Source organism: Pinus tabuliformis, chromosome 1_2 (assembly GCF_031772625.1).
Source record: "Pinus tabuliformis cultivar Carrire ecotype Pingquan chromosome 1_2, CPIR1, whole genome shotgun sequence".
Taxonomy (NCBI): Eukaryota; Viridiplantae; Streptophyta; class Pinopsida; order Pinales; family Pinaceae; genus Pinus; species Pinus tabuliformis.
This window is the reverse complement of record NC_142298.1, coordinates 431,594,529-431,621,315: the sequence shown is the minus strand read 5'-3', so window position 1 is coordinate 431,621,315 and position 26,787 is coordinate 431,594,529. Positions and strand designations below refer to the sequence as shown.

Sequence of the window (26,787 nt, the reverse complement as noted above, 5' to 3'; positions counted from 1 at the left end):
CCGTTCTATTCACACAGGGCGCAGATAGCCAGATCTGCGCAGGCCATACGGTAGATAGTGCGTGAGAGGGATATTGATTCATCTCAAAGCTGATCAGTTGTTTTTCCTGAGATAAAGAGGGAAATTTCTCCCTTCTTGTGCTTCTCAGAAGAAAATCCTTTGCTGAAGAAGAATAATAAAAGACACACATTGTTGCAGGTTTTTCCCAAAGTTGGGGTTCCCTCGGTAAATCTTGTGTTCTATGGTTGATGTGTTTGTCTTCTGATTTATTTTCCACTGTGCATGTTAGAAAACTCATTGTATTTGCAATTTATGTTTCCAGTGCAGCAGTTGTTTGTATTTCTGATTTTTAGACTTGGAAAATTGTAAATCAGTTGCTGGGTTTTAAGGAAATCTAACAGAGAATATATAGTTGAGTTCATTACACCTTCAAACCACTTGCCTGCTAGGTTTTTACATGAAAAAGTGTTAAAAGGGTGATATAAATGTTATTATTTGATCTCAGATTTAAAGGGTGATATAATGGACATGATTTCAATTTTAAAGTGCTCCTAGTTTTTGTTCAAACTTGTTTCTGTAAATTTGCAGTCTGATCCTGCTCATATGGTTGTTTTCACCTGATGCTACATTGGGTTGTATGATAAACAATCTGTCATATATGAAATAGAACTTACACAAGTGCACTAGCCTGACCAAGCATAACTTACACCAGATGACTTAAACACCAATTTTAATTTTCAATGGAGTGCAAAACAAGGCATTTATATACAGCATTCTTCCTTTTTAAAGAATGACGAATTTTAAATGTACAGCTCAACAAATGAAAGAATGCTTGACCAACATCAGAATGAGCGAAGAGATGCAGCTTCAAGCACATCTTCCTAACAATGACAGTGGGGTACATTTAAAGTAGTCAACTTTCAAAAGTGCGAGTGAAGAGGAGAGCAGAACCTGCGACACCTCGCAATATTAACATCCTTGAATCAACATATGTCCCACAGACCAACTTTGATAGGTCAAACATTTCCTGGGGAACCTGTAGGCGAACTTCAAGCAGAACCTTACTTGGCAAGGAAGTACCTTTGGTAGCGTAGTCAAGATTCATTGTTACCTCTACATCTGATGGGACCAACTTCACCACAGGAAGACTTGAAGGTGTTTCTTTTGGTAGGAACTGGCTTACTTTTCTCCATTGTCCATTTCTTGAACTTTTCCGTGTCATTGGCACTTGAGAGGTTGTGAGGATGCTCTCATTGCTCTCACTGTCCTTTTCCTGAATGGCTCCTTGGTCTGTAACCTGGGATTCAATTTGGTAAATTCTCTCTCCATTTGTCATCTCAACATTTGAAGTGATGTGTAGATTTCCTTCTTTGCCCCTTTTATCATGGGGCCAATGGGGATCAACCATGACTGTGAAATCAATATCAGCTGCCATAGAAAAGCTTCTTTTGCTGTCTTTGATTGGCAAAAAACTAAGATAAACATTTCCAATAAGAACTCTCGGGGAAGCCTACATGAAAAATGCAATTGCTGGAAGTTAACAGATTCATAAGGTACATGAGACACTAAAGGAAACCAAGAGACGCATCAGAAGTTGAGTTTACCTCACGAATTGTTAGGCCTATTTGCCTCCCTGTATGATACAATAAACGCCATTTTCCAGGCAGTAACGCATGCCAGCTCTGCAAGTTCAGGAATTGGTACAGAAAGTATTTCAGAAGAAGGGTGCAAGAAAAAACCTCAAAGTGTATACGCTATGAAGAAAACAATAGTACCTTCCAATCTGAATTAGGATTCAACCTCTCCATAAGGTCAATGTAGTGTGCCAACCTGTTACGCTACACGAAAGGCAATATACTATCTTTAGATGTGCTAGACAAAATGTTTCAATCCATTGAAAAGCATTGGCATCATAAGGTAAACATAAGAAATGTTCGGCAGAATTTAACCCTTTAAATTGTAAAACTTAATTAGCATAAGGTTTGGGTTCTTCGCAACTAAATTATTCTTAACATGTGAACATTCAGGCTATCCTAATCAGGTAAAGAAAATTCGTTAAATATCTATTAGGCTACATGTTAGCAACTTATACAAATGAGGAATGCTTAGCTCTAGGAACGTATATGTTTCACTTTTCAATGCCTCTACATTCCGAAAAAAAATCAATTTGATCAAAACACATTTTTTGGTACCCATTCACCAGAGAGGAACTGAAATAAGATTGGCGTAAGGCTATGAGCATAAGTATGTTTAAAGAAAACTGCATACCTGATGAGGACCATAAATGTACTCCTCGGCAATGCGTACAGCTGTTGAACCTAAACCCCAACGAATGATCCCAATAGAAGGCTCCACAGGCCATCTTGGTCCGCATAAAAAGGGATGTCTCAAAGCATCCAAGCAACTGTGAACAAGTTAAAGCAAATTCTAACCTAAGTCTAGAATTTAATCCCCCCTTGGTCTATTCTAGCAAAGCATTGGTCCCAAAGATGGTAAGACAGAATAAGAATAAGAAAAATTCAACAAGAAGATTTTGAAAATGATTTAAATGGACTTTTGTATGTAGGTATAATAAATTCAAGCATCAATTCAGGCATGGTTTTATATGTCTAGACAGAAAACTTCAATTTTTCAGCTACCTTATCCGGTCTGAAGGCTTTGTGGCAAGCATCAATGCCAAAAGATTCCAACCTGCACCCCAGTTCCTATCCAGTATCTGTCAACCAAATAAATACAAATTAATCCTAAATGATAAAGCTTGTGTTCATATAGATTATAGAGAAAAGGCTGATTTAAATATTTATATATCATTTTGTAGTTGTTGTTGTTTTCTCAATTACTAATTCTACCTTTTTAATATATGAGAACTATAAAATTTCCACTTTTTACCACTTTGAGTTAACATAAAAATAATTCCAACCCTTATATCCATATTATTATAACCTTACATCGAAAAAAGTTAAAATCACTTGAATACTCATCTCCTAATGAATACACCCTAGCTATATAATTTGGAACAAAAGCATGGTGGAAGAAAGTCCCTGTCTAGCAGAGGCAGGGCAGTTTCATATCAAATTGCAAAAACACTTGACAACCCTGCTAAATTTTCTAATTAATAAAGAAAAAGATCTGAAAGGCTATTAAAATGAACACATACCTGTACACCTATACTTCCAGCTGGAGACTTTTTGTAGAAAATTGGCAACAAAAACTCACGCAAGCATGAAGGATTGTTTTCCTGAATTCATACTTCCAATGTTTCAAAAAGTTCATAACAATGCAGACATGCAATACCAATTTATAAACACAAGAAATTGTCTGAAAGCTATGTTCTTCAAGAACTGATTGATGCACACCGTTGTTAAGAAGGACTTGAACTTCATGAATATGGAGGGATCCATGAGCTCCCGCAACACCATTTTAGCCATCATGAAGCCCACGCACCTGAAGTCCATACAAGAGAAATGTCGAATCCAAGCACATTGGAGAGAAAATACAATTATTTTTATATTTTTAAAAATATGACAAATCCTAGACTACCTGATATCGAATGCAATCATAAGTTGTCGCCTGTCAATATTGCTATCAAGTGCACTAGACTTTAAGCTCCTATCATGGAAATCAGCTGCATGTCCAAGTATCCCCACCTGCAGAAATAAGGAGTATCTTGAAATTTTAATTAAAATCCAAATTTGGTGTTTTTACTGTATATTCATCAAGCTCCTTGCACAGTCCCAACTCCTGTAACTATTGTCATACACGAAATACTATTAATAAATTGCAGGAAGAGAACAGTAGTAGTTGAAAATTCAAAGTTGTCATGAATTTCAGTGTCAAGCAGTTGATAGTTAATATCGAATGAACAGACCAGATGCCCATTCTTGGTCTAATCACAGCAGCATTCGATCACCAAAAACATTCTGAATTGGATCTTTCTAAGGTGGTTATGGAAAATCACCATTAAGCAAGAAGTGAAATAGCCTGATTTCAAATGTCAAGGTTTATGCATTAATTGCAATCTAAAAGACTTGCTAAACTGACAACTAGATTGAAAAAGATTCAGAATAAGAAAAAGGGACTCTTTATCCAATATATCCTTAATGGGGCTCCATAACTTGAAAGTCCAAGCTCACAAGACAAGTACAGATTTGAATCAAGATAATATATAAGAAAGTACAGGCCTTTTAAAGTGGACTAAACATCAAACTAAAACAGAAAATATAGGATGGAATCATTAACTGAAAATGAATGTTTCAAGTACCTTTTGTTTGGAATGAATCAGATGTGCACAAATCGCTTATCAATCTCTGGGACTCTGGATTTTGTGGTCAAAATGAAGTCTGAAGCACCTCTTCTTTGAATGTATCTATGTTAACAAATTCTGGGTATATATATTAGTTTGTTGCCATTTGCTAATCAGAATGAATGTTGTGAACCAACATAATTTACCTGTCTGTTTGAGATGTTTAATGTGGGCATTATGAAATGAATTGGATATAGAATATTAATGGCTTTTAGGGAAAAGGTGGAATGAAGAATATTCTAAGATTGTGCAAAGGAGGCTCACTGACTTTGACCTGGAAGTCATAATTTGCAATGTGTTTTTGCAGGTTTCGTTTCAGCTTCAATTCAGGTACTTTTGTAATACAGGAGATCATCGTTCTATAGTTTGTCATGCACCTGGATCTGTTAAAAGAAACACAGATAATGCTGGAACAAGGGGTAGGTTTGACCCTTATTTTATTCAAGGCAGCAGCAGACAAAGAAGAAGGGAAGCCCATTCCCCTGTGAGAAAGAAATCCTATAATGATCCTGTTGGCTGGACAATGAACTTGTACAAGATCTCCCATGTGGTGATTACGGCTGGCCAATCCAATATATAGTGAATCAGGTTGGGAGATCGCTGAAGAAACAGAAGTATTAACCCTAAGCAAAGATCCAGATTACATCAATCCAACTCACATCAGTGTTGAGATATATATATTAAAGTAGCCTTATATTTTGCTAAAAATATCACATATTTGAAAACTAAATGGGCATTATCAGCTGCAAATTGGGTAGTACCCTGACTGTTTTAATTTTGTGTAAGAACTGATTGAAATGGTTTAGTCTTAGACAGGGAGGATTCAGCCTGTCCTTTGGCTGGTCTTCTCTCACCTTTCAGTTCTGAACTAGCATAAATTCATATTAGCCCTGGATCCATTAAGTGCTGAGAGGGATCAGAAACATCAAAGTGAACTTAACAGAACTGGGGTTAAGATGGATATATGCTAGTTTTTTTTTTTATTTTACTGGGCCAATGCCAATATGTGTGTTTGTGTGTACATGTTAAAGAGTTACATAAAAACATGAAGTAACAGGGATCTCCCCCACCTGGGCCATGAAGCACCTAGCTTCTCTCAGCGCAATTATCTTTAAATATGTTGAATTTTAGTGCCCAAATGTTTTAGGCCGGGATTTCTGGTTCTCTCCCCTTGGCATTTTTCAATCTTCAAGACTCTACTGTATTCCAATCATGCACTTGCACTTCATATGATGGACTGTTTGGTCATCAATCGCCTTACTTTTTGGGACCAGAGAAGCAGCTAATCAGATGATAAAGGATAACCCTAAGCGACAGGTTGAGGAAAACAATACATTTGATTAGTTGTTTATGGCTCTGATATTCTATAGTTCTAGATGATGACACACAGTGATATAATTGTGTAACTCGATCCCATTATGCTCTCTTTTCAGTCTTGGCAGTTATGCGCTCTTTCTTGCTGCTCAATTTCTGATATCAGCCACTATTTCCAGCTAGGAAGTGGCATAGCTTTTACTGTAAGTCTTTTTTCCAGTTGAAAAAAAAAAGAAAATGCAAACACATTTCTGATCAAAATGACATGCCACAGAAATTCATCTATCAACTAGGCCCCAGAAACAATGCCAGAAGACGTAAAATAGATGTATCAAATATCATGAAATGAATTGACTACTAAGGCTGAAACACATGTTAAATATATGCAGCAAATGTGCTTTTGAATGTCATGGCTGACTATGGAAAATTTATTAATTCTTCTATACATACCTCTCTCATTTGACACTCCAATCCCCACAAAATGTCATTATCAGGATTTGCTTGAACTACTGGTTGATCACATTAAGAAACAATTCTGGCTTGAAATTGAGGAGTTGGGTTATTTGCTTTGAAAAATTGTTTCTTGGAGACAGTTCAAAATGTTTGTTATTTGCATAAATAAAAATGGAAAACAAAGGAGAAAGCCCAGAAAGTATCTGATAGTAAGGTCACAAATTAAATGATTTGTGTACACATGTAAATCTCAAGTTACGCATGCAATTTGAGTTTAATCAGAATTCTGGTGTGTTTTATTATTCATACATTCCCTCAACATAGTTGAAACTTGGCCTTAATAGAGAAAAGCTGTTTCATTTTGAAACTGTAGTAATTCCTTGTACATTTTTCTTCCAGTTAAGCTCTTAGGGTTCAGTCTTCAGGTTTTAAGTTTATATCAGCACTTTACATTCTGTATCTTGCTTTGTATAGGAGCCATTGTTGTGCTTCCACAGTGCATCAGCACCATTGTACTCAGCACTCCAATCAACCTAGTTTTGTGGTCACTTGTACATTAATAAAATTATCTTATCTATCTTATCACATGATTTTACTGTTTGGTGTAGCAATGGTTTCAGTGGAGGTCATATTCACTTTCTTTTTGTCATAAAAAAAAAGCTCCAATAACATTACTACATTTGTCTTCCTAAAGACTAGCGATCAATAAACTTACTGATATGAGGCTTGGAAGGTTTCTTTATCCCTGTATCATGATTACATCATCCCTCTATGGCCAGCTGTTTTGGTGGAAACAGTTGCTTCCAAATTCCAAGATAACCTAATGACCATTCGATTCCAGTGGTACGGTATAGTGTCACTGTCCTTTGTTAGATTTACACCAAATGGCACCCACGCAACACTGCTGTGTTCCCATCTCAAAGGATCAACCTAGGTCAATTACTGTATATGCAGAAGAGGCTATCATAGATATCGGAAAGACTTTGCTCTGCAGCCTCCTAGATGGCTTGTTAAATTTGGATGTCCATTCTAAGTTTGAATAGTGGTGAAACTGATTAAAATTTTATTCAACCTCCATAGATCATGCACTCTGGTACCTTCTTCTTAATGGATGTGACACTCGTCACTTTTTGATGAGAGCTCCTAAATTAACTTGCTACTTGTCTAGGGCCTACAAGTAATTTGTGATCTTTCAACTATATAATCTCAACAGAAATTCTCAACAAGGGTCCAAAATCTTTTGTTTATCAAGTCATAAGTGAGATAAGGCTGTAAATAGCATCTCGATGGGTTATCTTGTGAAAATCATGTAGGATGTCATTAAGGATGTTTTGGTTTAAGATGAAACAGCAGGCTTTAGATGCAAGGGAACTAGTGGCAGAATGAATTCTATATAAAGCTTCTCTCTAAATGAAATAATAAGGAAAAGGATTCCAAATGGAGACCTGACACTTTGTTTAGTACCATATGCGATTATTGACAAATGCATTACAGCAAAGTTAAGGAAGATGAGATAAGATACTTTTTGATGTTTGTAGGGCGGGCAGGTATTTCTACGCAGGCCTAAGTGTCTAGGCATGCAAAAGTCATTCACAGATCTCCTTAGGACACTTGCACTAGTGTGAGCAAGTTGCTTTTGTAACTTAGCCTAAGTTTTGACTTAGGAAAGTACATAATTATTATGTTAGCTAATTGAGCTAAAGTAAACTTAGGAAAAGTGAAATAATTACTTTAATGATTATGTTTTAATCTCAGCCCTTGATCTCAAGTGAGACGAGATCTAATCTCGGCCATCAATCACTTTGGAGATTAGGTTTAGGGATTTAGCTCAATGTAAAGTTATAAAGGCAGGGTCATGGAGAGGGAGAAAGCACATCATACAACAGCACAAGAGATGGACATCTCAGTGACAGGGAGGAGAAGGACTTCCACTCAAATGTGTTAGGTCTGAGGAAGGTGCAAGGAGTAGCAAGGGAGACAGATCCACATCAACCGAGGAATATTGAAGGATAGATCTAGGGCTTGATTAGGTGGCCTATACCAAGCTTATAGTTATTTATGTAAACTCCTCAATTGGGCCATTATCCCAAGATGCGAGCCCAAGTAGGTTCAAATTAAGTTATCAATGAAGAATTGTTGATTGGGTAGAATTTGTATGTCACTTGTGATTGAGACTGGTATAAATATTTTGCGTCCTCTGAATATTTATGTTAAGAATCTAGCTATTCATTTATTCAGCAAATCTGTAATCTGCTAGGTCAATAAATTGTTAGGAGGTAGGTTCGCAAGAAAATTAACATGGTAATAGAGCGAGAAACTCTAAGAACCAATCTCTGAATCACACAAAAGCCAGGTTCATACAAGAATTGTTGAGGCCAAGTTCGGTCGTGATTGTACAAGGCACAATTTTTTTAGGTCGTACGTTGTATGGCGACCAAGGAAATTGATACAGTGGCCAAGCAAATTTTATGTTTGCCACTAAGTTAAAGTCGAAAATTTTTGGCTGAGTACTTTAAAGCTTCAAATAAAAAATAAATTTAAAAAAATGAGTTGGCAGCTATGATGGACGACAGGCCAACCGCCAGCCAACTTGAAACCAACCCACAGCCACCAAGAACCCACGCTCGTAGACAAACTATAGACGTGTTGTGGGTGGTCAGTGCATAATCCAGCAGCGCAGATGGGAGCGGCACAAAGGAAGTCCACGACCAGAACAAATGAGCAGCGGTGGCAGGAAATTGTTGGACAGAGGGGGAAGTCACTGTGGCCGAGGGTTGCGTGGACGCAGGATAGTCAGCATTGTTGACATGTGTAGCATCGGGAGGTATTCCCGCATGCCAAATAGGACTACCAAATTGACAAAATAAAATTATGAAAAATAAAATTAAAATTGTGATTGTTGGGGTTCATGTAGGCTCCAAATCATCAAGTTGATCCCACCATGAAAAGGTGTGACCCGTTATCAATCAGAAATTACCCTGTTTGTGGGGAGAAAAACTGAGGAAATATTCAAACCACTTTAGGATTGAAAGCTAGCCCTTCAATCTAGATAGGGATCTCTCTATGCCTCTGCTACTCGAGGTCACTACAGTAGCAAGTCACTAATACGCTCAATCGCTAGATTTAATTTGTAAAAATGATGGGCTTGGTTGGGAAAATGGTAACTTTAACCATTGGGCATAGAGTCATGGGATTGATCTTATGGAAATTCCCAAGAACTACGAGTAAGGCAGACAAGGATCAAAGGCATATACAATGTTTATTTAGATTTCGGGATATTCAGATGGTAAGCTAAAGGAAGAAAAAGCCCATTACACAAAGCAAATAAATGAAATTTGTGTAACTTTAGAGGATAAGATCGAACATTTCAAACTGAAAACAACAGATCATCAAATATGAATTCCACTGTTTTACAAACTGTGTTTCAAACAGGAAGACATAACAATCATGAGATTTACTAAGAAAGAACACATCACAAACAAATTGACTGATAAACACAGCAAAGGAATCTCAGATATGCAAGTCTAAAACTTTTGCCTTGGGAATTTTCATTAATATCGGAATAACAAATACACAATAGAGTCTTTTTTGTGCCAAAAAACAAACCCTTCTCTCTATTTTTCCATCTAATTTATACAAAAATTACATTAGTTTTGAGATCCACAATTTCTGGAAAGTTTAATTACAAAATTTGACAAAATATCAAAAAGAAATCACAGTCCAAAAGAAATGGATCTAAAAACCTCCTCATCCATCTTTAGTTTGTTGTTTGAAACAATAAAGAACATGGTAATATATGATACCCAAGTCAAATTGATGAGGTGGCTCATCAACAGTTGTCTATGAGCTTTTTCTAGCGAATTTCTAAAAAATAGGGTCCAAATATGCCTTCGTATCTCCCAAACCGTGATAGTTGTGTAAAAACTAAAAGAGGTTTTTGTAAATGAGCCCGTTCTTGACAAAAAATTCTTTCAGATTTAGAAAATTCATTTTCAACTTCTCAAAAACCGAGCCCAAAGTTGATGACTAAAACAGGAAATTATTTAATATTTAATCTGGAAAAATGGGCTGCAATGATTCCTTCGAATCTTCCAAACCATTACACCTGTGTAAAAGCCGAGAGACTTTTTTTGTTAATGAGTCTGTTCCCGCCAAAAACCTCTTTTGGTTTTCAAAAATTTATTTCCAACTGTTCAGAAATTGCATTTGAATACAGTAACTAAAACCAGGTTTTAAACTAAATCTGAAATATATTCATAAGAAAACAACTAATGTGTTAACATTGAATGATGATCTATGGCGAACTGTTGTAGCAAAAAGGTGGAGTTGTAGCTGGAAAGTATTGAAACTGTGGATATTCTTTGTTTTTTTTTGACGTGCTCATCATAACAGCTCTTCCTCGGGTCCCTGACTCGATTTAACAAAAAATGATATTTATTGTGTAAAAATGATCTCCAGAGAGCTTTATCCTAACCAATCTCTTTATCGCAGCCTCAAAATATGCATACTATTCAGGCGCTGACAGATCAACTGGGCATATGCTGTGGAGATGAAAACTGCAAAAGCAGTAACAAATAATATGTCCGTGCTTGCCAAAAATAGGGCAGATTCTGGCGCTAACAGATTAACTGGCAGCGTTTTGTCAAAACAGAGCAAAAATGTCGTTGACAAAACATTTGGCAGCGTCGTCTTGAAATATTTATTTTAGTGTTTTTGCTGCCTCTAGCAAGAGGTCCATATTGGTTGTTGGAGCTTGTTTTACCCTCTTGTTATTCTTGGTCTTGGGGCCCTAATTGAACTGTCCACCAAACTTTGAATGTGATAACATCTAGCTCCAATGGGGATGTTGTCACCTTGAGAGGCAGCAAAGGACCCCGTAGACCAGGTGCCTAGTCATTGGGAAGCTCCCAAACTCTGAAAATCAATTCATTTTCCAAATCTGAAACCTGTGACCTGACCTACAACCAACTCATTCTGCAACTGAACCAAACCCAAACTGAAAACTGAACGTTGAAAAACTTACTGAAAGAGATGCTTGCCTAGACAAGCTTATTGCATACCAGTTCCTACTCTAATCTGCTAGATGAATGCTCAATCAAGTGATACGGAATTTCCATTGTAACAATGAAATGAGATGGCTACTCACTGGAATTCTGTTCACACCTTCCTTGAGCAGACAGAAAAAGGTAGAAAGCAGCAACTCAAAACACAAATTGAATCCAATCCCTGTACTGGTGAATAACACAAACTCCCTTGATGATTCCAACTGGCTGGCCAGATGGTCTTCAAAAACATGAAACATAACCCCATCTTGAAGATCAACAAAAAGACAAGCACTCTCTTCATTTATTGCTACCGGTTGTTCTATGTCATCCAACTCAAAATCATTTTCAGAATGCAAGGGGGCATCTGTTCATATTTCACATCATCTATGGTAGGAAAAGGCTTTGTATACTCTTCAGCACATTCAAAAGGGACACCAATCTTATGTGTTTGGGAACAACCTGAAAATGCTCATTCACATATTTCAGCAAGAATGTCATATTGATCTTTAAAATTTTCTGAATATGTCAATTTAAGAGACAGAATTATGAACAGATTTTGCAGCATCCAAAAGATCTAAAACACCTTGCTCTCCTTTACTATTTTCTTTCAACTCAAGGTAGTTATCATCATGGACGGGATTACTGCTTAAGGTTTCCATGGATACAATTTCAAAAATCTGATTTTCACCGGTTTCTTCATGAGGCAAAAATTCAGTAGATGAATGATATGAAGGACAGCTTGAAAGACTGTCTTCATCCCAATCTCAGTCACATGAAAACTGACAAACCTGATCCTGAGTAACATGGAAGCTACTATCTACTAGTTCTTCCTGACGAGAAGACATTTCAAACATGGCTTCTTCAATTTCATCAACCATAAGGTCTTCATCATCAACATCTATTCCCATGTGTTGAAAAAAGATTTTGAAAATTTGAACAGAAATTTTCAACCAGCACTATAGAAGGGTATCTTTCTTTTTAGTTCATACGGAATCCTGAATAGAAATGTTCAAGGAAATATAGACTAGCAGATGGCAATCATTCATATCAAGATCGTGCATTTTCTTCTAAGGTTGCCATAAACATCTTCATCAAACAGTCTTCATGAAATTAAACCCCTAGCCTATGTATGTGCATGTGAAATTTAACCAAATGAAGAGCAGCATCATCCCCATTCTGATCTCTAAATCTTGGCAGATATGTCTGCCAATCTATGTGAGGAATACGATTTGGAAATCTAGGAATATGAGCATGATTCATAGGAGCATACCTTTCAGATTGTGGATTCATCTTGATCCAGTGGAGTCGCCAGTGATACTTTGATTTCTGGATCCTATTGAAAGTGGAGTCGCCAGGTGAATGATGTGCAGACTTTCTGTGTCTATCCTCTGTTCACCATCAGAGAGCAGATATGCTCATCGTTGTTCTTCCGGGATGTTGACTTGAAGCTTCGTGTCCCCGGCAACGGTGCCAAGGTGTTATCATTCAGAAATTACCCTGGCTGTGGGGAGAAAAATTGAGGGAAACCTTCAAACCACTTTAGGATTGAAAATTGGCCCTTCAACCTAGAGAGGGATCTCTCTATGGATCTGCTACTCAAGGTCACTACAATAGCAGGTCACTAATATGCTCAGTGGCCAAATTTAATTTGTAAAAATGATGGGCTTGGTTGGAAAAATGGTAACTTTAACCATTGGGCATGGAGCCATGGGATTGATCTTATGGAAATTTCCAAGAACTAGGAGTAAGGTAGACAGGGATCAAAGGCATATACAATGCTTATTTAGACTTCGGGATATTCAAACAGTAAGTAGAAGGAATAAACAGCCCATTACACAAAGCAAATAAATGAAATATATGTAACTTTAGAGGATAAGATCGAGCATTTGAAACTGAAAACAACAGAGCATCAAATATGAATACCACTGTTTTACAAACTGTGTTTCAAACATGAAGAGATAACAATCATGAGGTTTACTAAGAAAGAACACATCACAAAGAAACTAACTGATAAACACAGCAAAGGAATCTCAGATATGCAAGTCTAAAACTTCTGCCTTGGGAATTTTCATTAATATCAGAATAACAGGTACACAATAGAGCCTTTTTTGTGCCAAAAAACCAACCCTTCTCTCTACTTTTCCATCTAATTTATACAAAAATTACATCAGTTTTGAGATCCACAATTTCTAGAAAGTTTAATTACAAAATTTGACAAAATATCAAAAAGAAATCAAGATCCAAAAGAAATGGATCTAAAAACCATCTTTAGTTTGTTGTTTGAAACAATCAAGGAGATGGTAAGATCTGATCCCCAAGTCGAATTGATGAGGTGGCTCATTAACAGTTGTCTATGAGCTTTTTCAGGCGAATTTCTGAAAAATAGGGTCCAAATATGCCTTCGTATCTCCCAAACTGTGATAGTTGTGTAAAAACTAAAAGAGGTTTTTTGTAAATGAACCCGTTCTCAACAAAAGCCTCTTTCAGATTTGGAAAATTCATTTTCAACTTCTCGAAAATCACGCCCAAAGTTGATGACTAAAACAGGAAATTATTTAATATTTAAATCTAGAAAAATGGGCTGCAATGATTCCTTCGAATCTTCCAAACCATTACACTTGCATAATAACCGAGAGAGGTTTTTGTTAATAGGTTTGTTCCCGCTAAAAACCTCTTTTGGTTTTCAACAATTTATTTCCAACTGTTCTGAAACTGCAGTTGAATACAGTAACTACAACAGGGTTTTAAACTAAATCTGAAAATATATTCATATGAAAACAACTGACGTGTTAACATTGAATGATGATCTATGGCAAACTATTATAGTAAAAAGGTGGAGTTGTAGATGGAAATTTTGCTGAAACTGTGGAAATTCTTTGTTTTTCTTTTGACGTGCTCATCATTACAGCTCTTCCTCGGGTCCTTCATTTGATTTAACCAAAAATGATATTTACTGTGTAAAAATGATCTCTAGAGAGCTTTATCCTAACCAATCTCTTTGTCGCAACCTCAAAATATGCATACTATTCAGGTGTTGACAGATCAACTGGGCATACGCTATAGAGATGAAAACTGAAAAAGCGCTGACAAATAATCTGTCAACGCTTGCCAAAAACAAGGCAGATTTTGGCGATGACAGATTAACTGGCAGTGTTTTGTCAAAACAGAGCAAAAATGTTGTTGACGAAACATTTGGCAGCGCTGTCTTGAAATATTTAGTTTTAGTATTTTTGTTGCCTCTAGCAAGAGGTCCATATTGGTTACTGGAGCTTGTTTTACCTCTTGTTTTTCTTGGTCTTGGGGCCCTAATTGAACTGTCCACCAAACTTTGAATGTTATAACATGGCCCTTGGTCAAAAACCACTCATTTCACCAATATAAATACACAAGTCAATCTCCACATTTGAACCAATTCATCTTTTTTATTTTCTGATCCACACGTGAAGTCAAGAAAGGATAATCTGAAGTTTGATCGATTTGCTAGAGCGGGCATTTGAACGAATTTGACCTGCCCTATTTGACCAGAGATCTCGTTGTGATTGATTAAGAGTTTGACCAAGATTGACCAAAAAGAAAGGCTGACTTTGACCGCAGAATAAGAGGAGACTTTGACCGCAGAAAAATGAGACTTTTACTGCAAAAGAAGGCCGCAGTCAACCTCAGTTGACTGAAATTGACCACAGACTCTAACCATAGGTCCGAGTTAACCTCAGGCCGAATTTCAGTACAATTGAACATCTTTGAACAAGATTGATTTCTCTGATTTTTGGAGGTTTGACCAGCACTGACTAGCTGGCATTTGACCATGTTTCACTACTATCTTGGACTTGGTTTTCGGCACAGATTTCTAGAATATTCTTGGAATTGTAATTTTTGCTGAAAAACAATTTCTCCTTAGACCAAGTTTGTTGGGTTTTTCCCAAGGTTGGGTTTTTCCAAGGTAAATTTGTTGTCTCTTTGTTGCTTGGTTGTCTCTTTATGATCCTACAGTTATCATTGTATTACTGTTGAGATTTTCTATGTATAATTGCTTAATGGTACATGTGACATAAGTTAACTTGATCAAACAATAATTGAAAAGTAATTATCAGATTAGAAGATCAATTTCTCTTATAGAAAATCAACATGGTATCAGAGCCTGGTGAAAGAGCAGCCATTTGACTTCTGAGGTTGATGTTCATCCTCATTCTTATCATCAACTGCTGATGCATGTTGCTTCTTTTTTTCTTGCATAAGAGCTAGGGTTTCTTTATTATATGGATTCAAAGGCTCAACAACAAGCTAGCAATGAGCATCAATGCCAAGTCATCCTTATGCCATCAAATACTCTAGGTCTTGCTCTAGGGTTTCATTTCACAAACCCTAGGACTTTCTCATTTAAAACTTCAATACAAGTTGTAACTTCCAAGTCTTCTAGGGTTTACAAACCCTAAGTCTTCCAACTCTTGTACCACACAACCATAAAGACTTCACAAAAAGGCACATACTTTAATCAAGTACCCCTCAATCCAGTTATACACAATTTTTGTCTAACCATCTATTTGAGGATGATACCTAGTGTTAGGGGTTAATTCAATTCCCACTAGTCTGAAGAGCTCCTACGAAAATGCACCCCTAAACCTGTTGTCACGATCGTTGACTATTTCTTCGGCAATCCATGCAATCTAAAAACCTCTCTGAAAAGCAGTTTTGCTACTTGTTTGGTCGAATAATCAATTGAGATTGCAAAGAAGTGTGCAAATTTCGCTAATTTGTCCATCACGATATAGATACAATCTTTGCCCTGCGCTTTGGGTAGCCCATTGATGTTTTGGAATTGGTAGAGGTTGGAGAAGCCCTACAAGATGTGTGTGCTCGACCTTATTTTGTTGGCATGTCACGCATTCCTTGATGTATTTCATCACATCTTCCTTGAGACCTTTCCATGAAAATCGTTCCCTAATTTATCGGTAGGTTTTGAAGAACCCCTGATGTCTAGTTGAGGGAACATCATGCATAACCTTCAAAATCTTCTCCTTGAGGGCAGATTCGGGAACCAGGTATATGGCATATGCTATCTTTGTAGTAAATAATATCATTGACTATTTTGTACTTGTCATCTTGGATGAGTTTGTTGATTAGCGCACACGCAAATCGGTTCTTGGCATATTTTGCTAAGAGATGAGCCTTCAAATCTTCTGCAAGTTCTATGAGGGAACATGCTGCCGATTTCCTAGAAAGTGCATCAGCCACAACATTCCTTTTACCTTTTACATACTCAATATCAAAATCATAGGCTTGAACTTTACTTACCCACTTTTGTTGTCATTCATTCAGGTCTTCTTACTCCAAAAAAAACTTAAAACTATTGTGGTTTGTCCTAACTACGAACCTATTCCCACCAAATACTGTCTAAATTTAGCCAAAGTGTGCATGATAGTGAGCATCTCTTTATCATATATGGAATAAAGTTTCTTAGTATCCTGGAGCTTCTGACTTTTGAATGCAATGGATGGCCCTTTTACATTAAGGCAGCCCCAATCCCTTCTCTTGATGCATCACATTCTAATACAAAGGGCTGACTAAAGTCAGGAGGGCCAAAACTGGACATGAGCTCATTACTTCCTTGAGCTTGTTGAACCCAATCCCTTCTCTTGATGCATCACATTCTAATACAAAGGGCTGACTAAAGTTGGGGAGGGCCAAAAATGGACATGAGCTCATTACTTCCTTGAGCTTGTTGAACGTATTGTCTGATTCTTCCATCCACCTAAATGCTTGTTGAAGAATGTAACAAGTGTTGGTCTTCATAATTATATTTGAGTCATGAAAAGAAAAATTATTTATAAAAGGAAATTTTATTGACTTATTAAAGCATGGTTTTCATGCTTGGGTCAATGGTCAATAGGTCAAAACACCAATTGAGTGCTCTAGGATTTTTGTTTAAGTCAAAGTCAAATTTCTTATGGAAGAAACCCTTCCTGGGTTCATGGTGTCAAAGAAAGAAATTTATTTTGTCAAACCCTCCATCCATCAAAGTCAGCCTCAAATCGGTTCCAACTTCATCTTCTATAAGTCAGCCTCCACTATTATTCATGTCGGCTCAATATATCACAGAAACAACTATAAATACCCAAGTGAACTCGTCCAAATGGAAGTGAAGTTAAGGAGTTCGGATGGATTACAGAACAGCGAATTTAGGGTAATTCAGATCATCTACAGGACTGAAGTATTGGGTGATTACAGGACTAGGTTACTAATGCAGGTTGAAGATCTCTATTGTAGGCCGAAGTTACTACTACAGGACTACGTTATTACTGCAGGTCGAAGATCTCTATTGCAGGCCAAAATTACTATTACAGGACGATGTCACTATTGCAGGACGAAATTGCTATTGCAGAATAAAGATTGAATTGCAGGAGAGCTGCATTCACATTTGTTCAGCTTGATGGATGGAGGGGTAAAGTCTCTGTCAAAGGTCTTGGTTGCCTTACTTTGATATGAATCTATCAAGGAAGAGTTTGACTGGGTTTTCCCCTCCTTAGGGGTTTTGCCCTGGCTGAGTGCCTACATCTGGTGTCTCTTTGTTTTTATGGTTTTGGTAGTTGTTTGATGAACAAAGAAATAATAAATATAAGGAGAAGAAAAAGAATTTAATTAAAAAATCAAAAGCATCTATCAAAAGTAAAGAGAAATCAATCTTGCCCTAGATTTCTCAACATGGTATCAAAGCGTGGTTAATTTGAAAATAAGGGCAAGGAGGACTAAAAATCTGGGCACATATACTAGCTCTCTCCACAGTGACTATACCGCAAACCTGAGCATAAATAGCATAGGCAGAATATCTCAGTAAAGGAGAGCGAGGATCTAAGTCTAATCAAGGTCCGAAATCTGCATTAGAAAATCTGAATTTGTGGTGTTTTCCCAGAGCTTTAAAATTCCAGAAGTATATGCACTTGTGGAGGAACCAAATTTATATTTTGAATATCACATAAAGAACCAACATCAGTGCGAATTTGTTTAGAGACATTATAAGCTTATCTTGCAAAGTCACCCTGGAAAAGAGCTGAGCCTCCCTCAAAGTTCTGAAGTATAAGTATACATTAGTAAGGCTAAATATTAGTCAACGTCACCTTCAAGAAGAGCCAAAGATTTGAGCACATAATGAACTCAAGGCCAAACAAAATTGAGGCAGTCTTAAGAACATTTGAAAAGGCTGCAACTTAAAAGTTGCAGTTCTATGACAAATAATCCAAAGTCAAAAACTGCAGTCCAGGCATCAATCAAATTAAAAATTGTATAAAAGGTATTGCAAGAGACTGAACCGAATTATTTAAAAGGCATTGTAAGTTACAATCACCACAGATGTCAAGGAATAGAAAAAGGACCAAATCACTAAGGATCTGTTACCTAGCTACAGGCACTATATTTGAAGAAATCGCAATCTCTGACGTACATATTGGAAAGAGCAAGTTACATCAAAGAAAGCCAACTATTAAAGTAAGGATCACAAGAGCTATTTCTGTAAGGACAGTCCATCTCTCTTGGCAAAACATATATCCATTCCCTTGAAAGACAGTAAGATCTAACTCGTAAATCCTAGACTACAACAGTGATGAAGAAATTGATGTCTTGCTTCAGCATGTAAGAAAAGGTCATGAAGATTTCACCAATGGTTAGGTAAGTATTATCTTATTCTTTATGCCTCTAATCTCTAACTATATGTCTTCAGTTAAGCAAGGAGAACAATAAATTCAACAGAAAACTAAGGTATGTAATTCTTGAGATTAAAGTAACATTTGTTAAAAGGGGTTTAGCATAAAATGCTTTAGGTTTTGATGATTGGCTTGAAGATTGTTAATATTTAGAATTATAAACCCTAGATAGATCATATATACTTTTGTTTCTAACTCATGATATCTAGGGCCCGTAAGTAGTGTCCCTAGAGCAAATAAAAGTTTGTACTCAAAACCCCTAGAAATCCATTCAAGGCAATCAAAACCCTAGTTAGACATTATGTTATTGTACATGTATATTTTGTTTGTGCTTGTCAATAAATATTGCAGGGATATATTGAAGAAAAGCAAAGATGGTACAAATTGACTCATATAGATCATGATGATGCTAAGAGGGAGTCCTTCAATAAGAAAACCCTACAAATTTTGTAAAAGGATCAACTCCAGGTATGACTAAAACCATAAGAACTTCGTTAAAAGACATGATCATCTTGAAATCTATTACTAACTTTCTTATGTTTAGGTTTTTGAATCATAGAGATTCTTATTAGGGTGATTAATCATAGATTGAATCTACCCTCGTTGAACTATCATTTGTTAATTTTTTTGAAACCCTAACCTTTAGGGTTCACTGTAAAACCCTAGCCTCTTGATGCTAAGGGTATGTCAATAATGTTGAAACCCTAGTCCTTTTAGGGCTAGTGATAAAGTCTAGAACCTATAATGAAAACTCTATCCTTTTGATGTTTTGGGTTTGGTATTGTTATGACAAAACCCTAGTCTTTTAGGGATTGTTGTTATTGTCCAAGTTATAAACCTAAACCCTAAATCTTTAAGATTTTGATAAGTTAGGGTTTGTTGTTAATAAGTCGAAAGACTAGATTTTATGGTTTGGTGAATTAGGATTTATGAGTGAAACCCTTGTAATAACTAAAATGAGGCCCGAGGAATAAAACCTAAGTTATCAGAAAACGGATACCGGTACGGGGTTTGAAACGAATACGGCAAATTTTCAAAAAATTTGGATACGATACGGCAGGAAACGACACATAATAAATATATAAAAAAAAAAAAAAATATATATATATATATATATATATATATATTAAAAATAAAAAATTCATATTACCATTCATATTTCAGAATCTAGATTATCTGTATCATCTATGATCTATCATGATTCATGATTCATCATCATCAATTCAAGTTTCAACATATGCCATATTGAAGCAACGTTTTCAGTGTTCACTCTCCAAAGAGGCAGAGATTACCTTCTCATATCAAGCCAAGGGTTCCTTTTTTGCTGGCTAAATATATCTTGTTATCTGGGCCGAGTTTACCTCTTATTACTTGCTAGTCGAGTTTGCTGCTTTGTGGGCTGAGTTCTGCCATTTTAAATGGGCTGAGTTTTGTCCTTTTGAGGACCCAGTTCCAGTCTATTTCTGGAGTTCAAGATGCTACTAAAAAGGGGGTTTAGTCCCCTCTTGTTGTGCCATTCAAGCTGCCCAAGACCTCTGTTATTGGTGGCTGAGGATTTGTTTGGAAGAACTGTGGGTAATATTTGATATCAGTCTTGCGTTTTTTGAATCTATCTTGTGCTAGACCAAAACAGTTCCAGTAAAAACTTAAAAGCCAAGGGAGGCAGTCTTGCTTGTGTCTGCCTGTATCATGTCAACTATGTTCCAACTTCCAAGATGAAGATAATGCCAAATGGCAAAACCTCTGATTCTTTGTCCTTTTATGATATAATGGAATGAAGCCATGGAATCCTTTGATTCCAGCATTGTTAATCCAGGTTTGCCTGTGTATTTATTATTAAAACAAAATGAACTATTTCCCTCTTCATGGATGTTTGAGCCATTTCAAAGCATTGCTGCACTGATCTCAAAATTTAAAAATTTGAAATAACCTTTAAGATATCTGGGGTGCTTTCATAGCTCTTCTTCCCATTTCAGTGACCAGTCCATTAAAATCTTCAGAGGGCCATTTCATAAACTACTTTCAGATCATGTTCTTGTACTGTACAGTATCCTATCTTAATAACAGATTTTTAAAACTACAAGCGTTTCCAATTTCTGGGTCTAACAGACCAAAGCTCATTCTCGATAATTCATGTGCCTTTTAAGTTTTTACATAGTACTTTCCAATTTTCACGTCTAAAAGACCAAAGCACATCCTTAACAATTCCTGTCCTTTATTGCATAGCAGTTCACGATTTGCTGAAACGTATTGGTTTTTTTAAAACGGGAGGGTTTTTTCAGGAAAACGCCTGAAAAACGGCTAGAAAAAAAACAAAACGTTTCCAAATCACCCAAAACGTTTTTTGGCCGTTTCTGGGGTGGATACGTATCCAAAACGTAAAACGGCGTTTTGGCCCTTCAGGCAGCCGTTTCTAGTATCCTAGAATAAAACCCTAGACCTGTATTCTTCGGCATAATTAAAACCCTAGCTTGATTTAAATTGTGGTATATCTAACTTTTTTGTATTAGGGTTCACCTCATTAAATATTGATATGAGTTTCTAGTATATTGTGATGAAACCCTAAATATGCCTATGTTAATATGCTAACTTGATGTTTTAGTTGTAAGTATATATGACAAAAATCCTGGAAGAATTTGTCATGAAGTTGTAAATGCACATTGTTGAAACCGTAGATGTATATTGGATCGTTATTTGATTGAATTGTTGATATCTAAGGCTTTGTGTCTCGAAGATGGAGTTTATGGTTTATGACAAAACCCTAGCAAGAAGTTGAAGTCTAGTATGAAAAATATGTGTCTCTTGTCAATTATGAACCTAACTAGGTATTTGATGTCTAAAGTCTAAATGCTTTGATGCTTCCATTATAATGACATGATTTTGGTTAACTACATACTTATGTATATTTCTATTTGGTTGTACTTGTTATTAAGGTTTTGCAGGTACATGATCTTCAAGATGTTGAAGATGTTCATAATGATGAACATGATGAAGGAAGCTATAAGAATGATGATGATCAAGATGACCTTGACGCCATGAAGCATTCTCCAATGTTATAAAAGAATGAAGCTATTGATCTCCCCAAGATAAGAGGGAGCCTGGATAGAAGAAAAGGGTACATCTCCCCAGTTGAGAGGGAGGGCATATTATGACAGATATAGTGAATACCTTGAAGAAAGAATGAAATCAAAGATTGAATGAAAGTACTAGATGATGAATCTGCAAAATATTTAAAGAATTACTGAAACTATTTGGTGCTACTAAAGAAAGAGAAGAAGAAAACTTCTGACAAATTGTATAACTTGATGACGATATAAGTAGCATCAGGATGATTGAGGACCCCAAAGGTTTATGTTTACTTATATATCGTTGAAAGTTTATTATTGATTGGGGTTGTGTTTGTACAGGTAAATCTCCCCTTAAGAAGGTTGAACACTTTGGAAGCATGCTTGGACAAATGGATATAACTGGTTTAATTTATAGGGAGAGATGATGCATCTTGTGGTAACAAGATGCATGGGAAGTTATCTGGTCGGCCTATGTGTTGATGTCTAGATCCCGAAGTAGGGAGGGTGGTGTTGGTCATGGAGTTCCGACCTTGGATACGCACCTAGATCCATGGGTTGGTGGTAGAGCTTAAAAGCTTGATGGTACCTAGAGTGGATAAAGGTTGAGTCCCCTTAGTCCCACTTGATTACAGTACGTTGGTCAAGTATCTAATTTATAGCACTGCGTGTGCTAGAACTCTTCATAGTTCATATCATTTTGAGATCTCCCGTGTACCTCTATATGTATGTTAATATGAATACGTCCCTAGTTAAGAGGGAGTGTTGAAGAATGTAACTAGTGTCGGTCTTCATAATTGTATTTGAGTCATGAAAAGAAAAATTATTTATAAAAGGAAATTTTATTGACTTATTAAAGCATGGGTTTCATGCTTGGGTCAATGGTCAATAGGTCAAAGCACCCATTGAGTGCTCTAGGATTTTTGTTTAAGTCAAAGTCAAATTTATTATGTAAGAAACCCTTCTTGGGTTCATGGTGTCAAAGAAAGAAATTTATTTAGTCAAACCCTCCATCCATCAAAGTCGGCCTCAAATTGGTTCCAACTTCATCTTCTATAAGTCGGCCTCTACTATTATTCATGTCGGCTCAATATACAGGAAGAAACAACTATAAATACCCAAGTGAACTCATCCAAATGGAAGTGAAGTTAAGGAGTTCAGATGGATTACAGAACAACGAAGTTATTGTAATTCAGATCATCTATAAGACCGAAGTATTGGGTGACTACAGGACTACGTTACTATTACAGGTCGAAGATCTATTGCAAGCTGAAGTTACTACTACAAGACTAGGTAACTACTGCAGGTCGAAGATCTCTATTGCAGGCCGAAATTACTATTACAGGACAATGTCACTATTGCAGGACGAAATTGCTATTGCAGAATAAAGATTGAATTGTAGGAAGACTGTATTCATATTTGATCAGCTTGATGGATGGAGGGGTAAAGTTTGTGTCAAAGGTCTTGGTTGTCTTACTTTGATATGAATCTACTAAGGAAGAGTTTGACTGGGTTTTCCCCTCCTTAGGGGTTTTGCCCTGGCTGAGTGCCTACATCTAGTGTCTCTTTGTTTTTATGGTTTTGGTAGTTGTTTGATGAACAAAGAAATAATAAATATAAGAAGAAGAAAAAGAATTTAATGAAGAAATCACAAGCATCTATCAAAAGTAAAGAGAAATCAATCTTGCTCTAGATTTCTCAACAATGCTCCTTTCTTCGTCAAATCTGTTAATGGTGCACTTAATTGAGATAATCCTTTGACAAACCGTCGGTAATAGTTGCAAATCCCAAAGAATCCTCATAACTTAGTTAGGCTCTTGGGTGTTGGCCAGTCCATATTGCATGGATCTTCTCTTGAAGAACCTGTACTCCCCTTGCACTGATTATGTGTCCCAAGTAAAGAATCTCTGTCAATCCAAACTCACACTTTAATGCCTTGGCATAAAGTGACTGTTCCTGCATGATGCTCAAGATTTTATCCAAATGTTCCAAGTGATCATCCCATGTCTTGTTGTAAATGAGAAGGTCATCAAAAAATACTAATAAGAACTTCCTTGGCTGCTCGTGTTGGAAATACTAAGAGGGGGAGTGAATCAGTATTTCTTATTCCGACTATTGTTTTACCCGTTAAAACATATATATTCAGAACACAAAATGAACAACAATAATAAATGCTTTTATTAATATAATCTTTGCAGAAAAATAGATACAATATATAAGTGGTTGCAATCAGTTGCCAAGCACCAACTTGGACTTTTGTGAGGCTTCAACCTCCAGAGCTCCAACTCTATTTCGCCAAGGCACCAATCTTGGACTTAGGAGCACCAACTCCCAAGGACTTCAATCCTTCCAGTTCCTGAGACACCAGTCCCAAGGACACCTATCCTTCTTACTTCTAAGGCAACAATCCAAAGGACTCCAGTCCTTCTTACTTCTGAGGCATCAACCCCAAGGACTCCAATCCTTCTTACTTCTGAGGGATCAACCCCAAGGACTCCAATCCTTCTTACTTCTGAGGCACCAGCCCCAAGGGTTTCAAGTTCGACCCAATCTTGTCAAGGCACATATGATAGTAATATTCTGCTCTGAGAACTCTTCATTACTGAGTTCTGTCTGTTTACAGCTTCACTGTAGTCTCCATGCTACAACATCAATGACAACCAATCTTCTCATGAAGGAGTCTTTACAACTCTTCATACTGTCCACACAGAGTCTCCAATAGCCTTCGTGCTCTCTGATAATGTCTTCACACAACTTTAGTCAGTCTACTGTTAGCTGCACTAAGCTCTGCATAAAGAACAACTTTTTGTTCAAGCATCTGTTCTAATGTCACAATGAATGCTTCAGCATGACTGCTTCTCTGTTGGCTACTTCTCCCCTTCGACTGTCTCCTGTCCTGTTGGTCCTTCGGCCCTTTTTCTGTTCTGCTGGACCCTCTGCTACTGCCTCTGTTTTCTCCAACTGTTTCAACAACACAACAACTACCTTCAACGCACCTTGTTCTCTGTTTTTGTTGTTGTATACGCTCCTGATACCTCCGACTATCGGTTTCCTCTTTTTCGCTGGCTCTTTGGCTTCCTCAACGCTCGCTTCAGCTCCCTTTGCGCTAGCTTACCCTTCGACTTCTTGGCTTCTCGGACGCTATAGCTTCCTCTGTCTCTTCGTGCTCATAGGGCACGTTCATTCATAAGAGAGGACCAAAAGTACTCAAAGCAAAAATTGCTGCCTGTTAAAACTGTAACAGAGCCCCGTTTTTCCAATGATAATAAGCATACACAGAGACAGTTTGTTTAACGGACATGCCACATCCCAATCGCAATCGCAATCGGCTTTAGTTCAGCCTCCTGAACTATCGGCACTGTTGTTCATGCATTTCGGCCTTCAAACCCCGCGCAATCCAATTATTTGAATTACATAGGAAATATATGAAAATGCGACCGAAGCTCTAAAGGGTGGACTTCAAATATGTTTTACCCACAACTATTCCTGTATCAGATCCACCATATAAATCACAATCGGCGATCAAGGCTTCCGGGGCTTTTCCTTTGTATTTCAGTCTTTACACCGAAACCTGCCAATACACTGAAAATCCCTTATGCACGGAACTCAAATCTTATACAGTTGGGTATGTAAAACCCATCGGGTCCAGCTGTGTAGTCGCAATCGGCGATTCGCGGCTTCCGGAGATCCTTTATACATCGGGCCCATGACATCGCCGATGGTCGACGACTGATCCTCTTGCAGATACGATATTGCATTGAACCATGTTACAATCGGACCATCGGGTCCGCGACATACATCACAATCGGCGCTTGGGAGAGTGACAGCGCTTTGTGTAACATTGCGATGGGCGGATGCGATATATCATTAAACCATAGCACAATGTTGCAGCGGGTCCGCATGTATATGTCGTTGTCGAGGGTTTGGGGTGATGGCACATAACCAACCCGCCGATTATCATATCACCAATTTATATACACGTTGCCTATATACTCCGATATATATGTACTTCTCCACTCCGATAGTGTATTCCACTATAACTCAGTCTTCCGCCTACGATAGTGTATTTGCAATATAGCTAAGTTGTCTGCCTTCGATAGTGTATTTGCAATACAACCAAGTCTTCCGCCTCCGATAGTGTGAATGCATATATATATATATATGAGTTTTGGTCTCCGATAGTGTTAATGCATGCATATATGCTCTTCGATAGCTCTGTTTTGCTCTTTGCTCCTTCGATAGCTCCTGATAGCTCTGTTTTGTTTTCCTGTATACCATTTTCTCCTCCGATATATTCTTCTATGGCATATATATATGACATATATATATGGCTCCTCCTGTAGCTCCGATATATATATGTATGACATATATATATATGGCTCCTTTGGCATGTTGACTCCTCTTTTGATAACTTCTTCCTCTTGATTCTTCTTGGGCATGTATTACATCTCCTCCAATATGGCTCCTCTTGCTCCAATGTGGCTCTTCTTGTTCCAATGACCCCCTCTTGATATCTTCAGACCTTGATGGCTTCTGCCTTTTCCGACGTGCCTCTCTTGCTTTGATATTCTGCAATATACTTTGATATACCTCCTTTGTTAACTCCTCCGTTAACAGACTCTTGCTTATGGCTTGGCTATCCTGATGGCCTTGCTCCTGTCTCTTCATGGATCTGCTCTGCTTCCCCTTGGCTTCATATCATCATCTAGAATATCTAGTATCTAGAATATTGCCATATTGACATCAATGACAACCTAGGTCAACAATCTCCCCCTTTGTTATTGATGGCAATATTCTTCTTCTCTCCCCCTTTGACATCAATGGCAAAGGAGTGCTTTGGGACTCCCCCCATCAAACTGCTTCTGTTCTTCATGAATGTTAGATCTCCATGGGTCTGTGACCCCCCTGTCATA

The 26,787-nt window shown here is 37.3% G+C and overlaps 1 protein-coding gene across 1 annotated transcript in view; it reads right to left on the bottom strand.

Annotated features, from left to right (window-relative positions):
- Nucleotides 1-743: 743 nt before the first annotated feature.
- The window catches only part of LOC149206207 (putative plastid-lipid-associated protein 14, chloroplastic), a 45,034-nt gene continuing 18,990 nt past the window's right edge, over nucleotides 744-26,787 (bottom strand). The window contains exons 7-14 of the mRNA XM_089393650.1: nucleotides 3,541-3,647; nucleotides 3,357-3,444; nucleotides 3,158-3,238; nucleotides 2,640-2,716; nucleotides 2,269-2,404; nucleotides 1,776-1,838; nucleotides 1,605-1,682; nucleotides 744-1,510 (exon numbers count right to left, since the gene is read on the bottom strand). Coding sequence (XP_089249776.1) covers nucleotides 914-1,510; nucleotides 1,605-1,682; nucleotides 1,776-1,838; nucleotides 2,269-2,404; nucleotides 2,640-2,716; nucleotides 3,158-3,238; nucleotides 3,357-3,444; nucleotides 3,541-3,647 — 1,227 coding nt within the window. The 3' untranslated portion in view covers nucleotides 744-913. The remainder of the gene's footprint in view (nucleotides 1,511-1,604; nucleotides 1,683-1,775; nucleotides 1,839-2,268; nucleotides 2,405-2,639; nucleotides 2,717-3,157; nucleotides 3,239-3,356; nucleotides 3,445-3,540; nucleotides 3,648-26,787) is intronic.